General features: G+C 43.2%; 1 protein-coding gene across 1 annotated transcript; it reads left to right on the top strand.

Moving 5' to 3' along the window:
- Nucleotides 1-4,757: 4,757 nt before the first annotated feature.
- LOC122173308 (olfactory receptor 52E2-like) lies at nt 4,758-5,696 on the top strand. Its single transcript, XM_042847563.2, has one exon. It carries the CDS (start codon nt 4,758-4,760, stop codon nt 5,694-5,696), a length of 939 nt encoding a protein of 312 aa, XP_042703497.2.
- Nucleotides 5,697-7,078: the final 1,382 nt, after the last annotated feature.

Genomic DNA, 7,078 nt, shown 5'->3' with positions numbered 1-7,078 from the left:
TCTCAAACACTTCTCTTCAAAATTGATTTGTCTGCCCCATTTTCTGACAATTTACTTGCTGAACATTTGGCTTTTTTGAATTCAGTACATAATCCTTCTTTGGAGCACAATGAAAACAAACCACAAACATTTTCCATTAATTTCTTAATGCTGAAGGCTCGTAAATTTGTCAGCATTTTTGCACAGGAGAATCATTTCTGTGGGTGTCTTCATTGTGTCTAAATACTGAATATGGGAGGAAGCCTGCTTGACCAATTTTTAATTTGTTATGAAATATGTTCAAGAGGCCAAATAAAAAATGTCAGGTTTACTGCTCTTACCCCATAATAAAATAGTACAGGAAAAAAGGTTTAATACGATACCAGTCTCTGGGAAGCCATCTTGTGTATTAATGTTACATTCACCTTATGCAGGAAGTGTGCTCCCCAAAGATATACATTTCAGCTTTTATCATTTATGTGGAGATTTCACAAGTTACACATATATTTACATGTCACTAACATCCAACCCATCAATTTCTCCCAGTTCCCAAGTGTATTGTTGGGACTATTGTTGGGAACTTTCCTGGCTTCTGTACTACTGCACGGGAATTGGCTAGTAAAAGTGTCTAAGGCCCCACTCCTACACCACAAAAAGCTCTCGGAATAGAACTCTTGAACAGAGATCCTGTTTTATGTATAGTAAATAACTTAGATGAGGGGGAAAACAGACAAGTTGAAAGTAATAAGCAAGTTATATGCCATACACGAGCAGAAATGTCTCTAAAGAGAATATATTTGAGGGTGGTGAAACACTGGAATGCGTTACCTAGGGAGGTGGTGGAATCTCCTTCCTTGGAGGTTTTTAAGGCCCGGCTTGACAAAGCCCTGGCTGGGATGCTTTAGCTGGGAATTGGTCCTGCTTTGAGCAGGGGGTTGGACTAGATGACCTCTTGAGGTCCCTTCCAACTCTGATATTCTATGATTCTCTATGATTCTATGATTTGCACAGAGGCCTACCTGCAGTGCTTGGTGATGCAGTGATAAGATGTTAGGTGTGAGGAACTTCTCAGACTGTGAACTTCCACAATGCAGAGCTCAGCCAAATTGGGACAGAGCACCCATGATTAACAAGAAGATGTTGTTTCTCCCTCTTGTCATACAGGTTTAAATCAATGTGCCACAGCGATTACCTTCTCCTTGTTTATTTTCCCACTTTGTCACGAAGCTCTTTGGTTTAGATCCCATAAATGATAGGGCTGAGCATGGGGGGGAACGAGGAAGTAGAGGTTGGCCAAGATGATGTGAACATGGGGAGCGATGCCTTTACCGAACTGGTGTGTCAGAGTAGGGAAGAGGGAGAGAGTACAAGAAATCAGCATCACACAGATGTGGGCTGTGCAGGTGTTGAGGGCTTTCTGGTGGGCTTCCTTGGAGGAGATTCTGAAGACGACCCTGATCGTAGATGGTGCAGTTTCTTAGTGTATTCCTCAGTGGGATCTGAGGGAAGTGGCCTGTAGAATTTGGTATTGGAGAGTTGTCTGGCAGCCTCCTTTTGGTAGTCAGACCTGTTCATGATGACAACAGCACCTCCTTTATCAGCCTCTTTGATGATAATGTCAGGGTGGTTTCTGAGACTGTGGATGGCATTGCACCACTGAGGTTATGAGGCAAGCGATGTTGTTAGTACTGGTGGTAACTGCCATATATATATATATATATATATATATATATATATATATATATATATATACAAACTTTAGATCTCACAAAGGGATATTAGCAAATACCTTTGATGCCAGAATCCTAAGAGAAGAAAGCCTTTTCCAGGCTCTTCAGCCTGCCACAATTCAGCATCAGGTCATTTGGCCTCCACAGGGTGTCAGTGAATTTCAGAGGCTAATGGACTACATATTACAAATGCATGGGCAGTATGCAGCAGAACGCTGCTACGATCAATTGAAAATGGTTTTTGGTTCCGTGTCTCATGGCAGCATTCCCACACACAGTGCAGAGGGCATTACTCTATGCACAGAAAAGACAGCCACAATCAGTTGCTAGGCTGAACAGTATGCAAGACTCAGTTTGCTCTGATATTCTGCTCTGAGGCTGAAAGTATCAGAGGGGTAGCCGTGTTAGTCTGAATCTGTAAAAAGCAACAGAGGGTCCTGTGGCACCTTTGAGACTAACAGAAGTACTGGGAGCATAAGCTTTCGTGGGTAAGAACCTCACTTCTTCAGATGCAAGAGAAGAAGACTTGCATCTGAAGAAGTGAGGTTCTTACCCACGAAAGCTTATGCTCCCAGTACTTCTGTTAGTCTCAAAGGTGCCACAGGACCCTCTGTTGCTTTTTTCTGAGGCTGAAGTTCTCCAGGGTCTATTTTCTGCTCTTCCCAGTGCTCATGGTGGCAAGGGAATTGTCTGGGATTCCTGCCAGCTTGAGAGTCTGCAGAGACTGTACAGGGGATTCATAAAGGTCGCTGTCCAGCACGCCAAGTTTCAGACATGTGAGATTCATACACTTATTCTCAGTGCTCTGCCTTCCTGTCACTGTAAGGAGATTTCCTCTGTCTGCTGAGCAGGATTTTGGCGAGTTGCCTGTTTCTGCATTAAAGTTAGTGCTCAGAGTTCATGTCATCCTTTGATAGCAGACTCCTAGGAGAAGAAAGCCTTTTCCATGCCCTTCGGCTTGCACCAATTCAAGATCACATCATTTGGCCTCCACAGGGTGGCAGTGACTTTTCAGAGGCTAATGGACTGGATATTACAACTGCATGGGCAGTGTGCGGCGGTTCACTGCCACAATCAGTTGAAATGTTTTTTGGTCACATATCTTGTGGCAGCATTTCCACACATAGTGCAGATTACTGTACTTTACACACAGAAAAGACAGTCATCCTTCACTGCTAGGCTGAACAGTCTGCAAGACTCATTTTGCCATGACAATCTGAGCCCCTGCTATTGATTAATTATTTCTTCACTCCAGGGGGAGGGTCTCAAGATGTAGTTCTCTAGTGTGTATTTTATGTCTTTCTGCTGCTCACAGAGCTTAGGGAATTGTCCAGGAGTCCTGCCAACCTGAGAGTCCGTAGGGATTGTACAGTGGAATCATAAAGGCTGCCCAGTGAGGGGAATGCCAGACATGTGAGATTCATAAGCAGATTCTCAGGGCTCTGCATTCCTGTCGCAGTAAGGAGACTCCTTCTCTCTGCTGAGTGGGATTTCGGTGAGTTGCCTGTTCCTGCATTAAAGTCAGTACTAAGGGCTCAGGAAGAATTCCTGGTGTCATGTCAAGAACCATCTGGGCAGAAATTCACCAGGACAGCGACTTTAGTATTGACAGAAACACCAAGGGATTTACCTGGTAAAATTTGAACTACAAATGTATTGAAAATAGTTTAGACAAATATTTGTTTTTAAGATCAGTTCCTTGTCTCTTACTGTGTTCTTCTATCTGTCTCAGTAACTTCCTTTTTTGGGGTGGTGTGGTTTTTCCTCTGGTTCGCACAAGTTTCCCAATTCAGAAACTTCACTTCTCTGTTAGGTAGAATAACAAAAGCCTCTGCAGTGTGTATCTGATGGTATGGCTGATGTGATTAGGTCCTATGATGATGTCACGTGAACAGATATGTGGACAGAGTTGGCATCGGGCTTTGTTACTAGGATAGGCTCCTGGGTCAGTGTTTTTGTTCAGTGATGTGTGGTTGCTGGTGAGTATTTGCTTTAGGTTGGGGGGTTGTCTGTAAGCGAGGACAGGCCTGTCTCCCAATCACATCAGCCATACCATCAGGGGCTCGTTCACCTGCACATCTACCAATGTGATATATGCCATCATGTGCCAGCAATGCCCCTCTGCCATGTAGATTGGCCAAACCGGACAGTCTCTCTGCAAAAGAAGTAATGGACACAAATCTGACATCAGGAATCATAATACTCAAAAACCAGTGGGAGAACACTTTAACCTGTCTGGTCATTCAATGACAGACCTGCGGGTGGCTATCTTACAACAGAAAAATTTCAAAAACAGACTCCAACGAGAGACTGCTGAGCTGGAATTGATATGCAAACTAGATACAATCAACTCAGGATTGAATAAGGACTGGGAATGACTGAGCCATTACAAACATTGAATCTATCTCCCCTTGTAAGTATTCTCACACTTCTTATCAACCTGTCTGTACTGGGCTATCTCGATTATCACTTCAAAAGTTTTTTTCTCTTACTTAATTGGCCTCTCAGAGTTGGTAAGACAACTCCCGCCTGCTCATGCTCTCTGTATGTGTGTATATATATATCTCCTCAATATATGTTTCACTCTATATGCATCCGAAGAAGTGGGCTGTAGTCCATGAAAGCTTATGCTCTAATAAATTTGTTAGTCTCTAAGGTACCACAAGTACTCGTGTTCTTTTTGCGGATACAGACTAACACGGCTGCTACTCTGAAACCTAAGGTATTTGAGTAGTTCAAGATTTTCCCTCCAATGGGCAGACACATTGCAGTTATTGACATAGAAATTCATCTGCAATTATGGTGCCCATTCACCTATCTTGGTTATCTCCCTCTGAGGACTTCTCTGGACTTGGCTTTGCCCTGAATAATCAGGTGACATCTGTAAATGTTGACACCTCACTGCTCACCCCCCATTCTAGATTGGTGATAAGTATAAAATCTGTATTGTACTATTTGTTAAAAACCGTGTAACCCCCCTCGCTATGCTTCTCTTCTTTCACAGGCACCTTGAGTATTTCTAAGCCAGATCACTGCATCAACCACCTCATGGCAGCTTTCAACCTCACCCACTCTGACTCTTCAACATTCATCCTAATGGGCATCCCTGGCATGGAAGCTGCCCATGTCTGGATTTCCATCCCTTTCTCTATGTTCTACATTATCACCCTGTTGGGAAATTTCATGGTTCTGTTTGTTGTAGGCAAAGAGCAGACCCTGCAGAAGCCAATGTTCCTGCTGCTTTGCATGCTGGCGCTCACAGACATTGGCATGACTAACTCTGTCATGCCAAAGGCACTGTGTATCTTTTGGTTCAATTTGAAAGGCATTACTATGGGTGGATGTCTCACCCAGATGTTCTTCCTTCATGCGGGTTCTCTGGTACATTCAGCTGTCCTCGTCACAATGGCCCTTGATCGCTATGTTGCCATATGTAAACCTTTGAGATACGCCTCCATCCTCACCAATGCACGAATAGCTAACCTAGGGCTATTGTGTTTGATGAGAGCTGTTCTCTTCATCCTGCCTCTGCCCCTGCTCCTGAGCAGGCAGCCATTCTGTAACAACCACATTATCCCCCACACGTACTGTGACCATATAGCTGTGGCGAAGATATCGTGTGGGGACATCACAGTCAACATTATGTATGGATTGGTAATGGGGTTGATACTCATTGGGTTAGACCTGATGCTCATTGCCCTGTCCTATGGTCTGATCATGAGGGCTGTCCTCAGAATCTCCTCTGAGAAATCCCACCAGAAAGCCCTCAGCACTTGCACAGCCCACATCTGTGTGATGCTGACATCTTATACTTCCTATCTCTTCGCTGTTCTGACACACCGGTTCGGTCAGAGCATCCCTCCCCATGTTCTCATCATCTTTGTAAACCTCTATGCCACCATCCCCCCCATGATCAACCCTATTATTTATGGAGTCAAAACCAAAGAGCTTCGTGAAAAACTGGGCAAATACATCTGCAGAATGTGATTGCCTAGTGCCAGTGACTTTAAACCTGTGTGACAAGAAGCAGAACAGGTATCTCCTTGTTAATCAGGGCTGTTCTGGCCCAGTTTGGCTGAGCTCAGCATTGTTATCACTCCATCACCAAGCACTGCTCTCTCCATTGCCGAGTTCTCTCTTTCTGACCATCACCTGACCTGTTTCAGCATCACCTGTTAGCCCCCACACCACACACCCTGTTACTTGGCTTTTCTGTGACTTCCAGATGACCAGAAGATACTGCAGATTTCTGACATTAGGTGGCTTTCCATTCGACCCTGTTTGAACAAGGTTCTTGATCTGTTCAATGAACTGAAGCAACACTTTCAGATAGCCAAAGACAAAGAAGGAAATCACAATGCTGGAGTTCTTTATTATATGTGCTCTGGTGAACCAAATGTACCTGATTTTTCTACTTCCAATTCTTCAAGAAGTCTGAGGATAAACCAAATGTTTCTGATGGAAAGTGCTAACATGGAAAAACTGCTGCAGGAATTGAGGAGATTCTACCGGAGCTTGTTGGTGAAAGTTATGGAACAGTTTGTTTTTGAGAACTGGACTACTGTGTTAAACTAGGACATCAACTTTGAGTCAAATAACTTACCAATTTTCACGGTTGATTTTGGAACTGCTTTTCAGCTGAAACTTTCAAAATACACACTAACTGTTCCCGTTGTTGAAGATGTCAAAAGTAGGTGTTGAGATTTCATGTTGGAGTTTGTGAAATTGTTAAAAGAGGAATTGGCACCAAACATCCAGGTGATTGAATCACTTGCAGTACTCAGCCCTTCCTGACATAGATTGGCTGAGACCTCATTTTTGCCACTGTTTTGTGGAGTCCTCAAACAGTTAAAGCAGCAGTGGAGAAATTTACCTATGGTTCACTGGCCTCATACTCAGGACAACCAAGTTGAACAGTTTTGGGTTGAATTTCTTGAACCCATGGATGCCGCTGAGGACAAAGACTTTTGTGAACTTGGCTCACTTGCTGTCACTACCTTTTAGCAATGCTGCAGCAGAGAGATTGTTTTCTCAGATGAACATGATAAAAACAAAACTGTGCAACAAGATATTTTAGAAAATATTCCTCTTGTTAGGGCATATATGCAATGACCCAAAATCTGTTGTGAATAGTTTACACCAATAAAATAAATGATTGAATGGTCACTGCTGATATATGACCAACAGCAGATGCATTGTCCTGCCGATGAAGACAGCGAGGATGAAATATTGCCTTCTAGAGACTAACGGTAAAAAATTCAATACAAAAAATGGACATTGACAACTATCACTGAATGCATTTAGAAATAAAAATATATAATAATCTTATCTTTGTTTTTGCACTACATACATTTTGGGCTCCTTTTGGG

Source organism: Chrysemys picta, chromosome 1 (genome assembly GCF_011386835.1).
Source record: "Chrysemys picta bellii isolate R12L10 chromosome 1, ASM1138683v2, whole genome shotgun sequence".
NCBI lineage: Eukaryota > Metazoa > Chordata > Testudines > Emydidae > Chrysemys > Chrysemys picta.
Note: the sequence above shows the minus strand (reverse complement) of the source record. Positions and strands in the feature narration are given on the sequence as shown.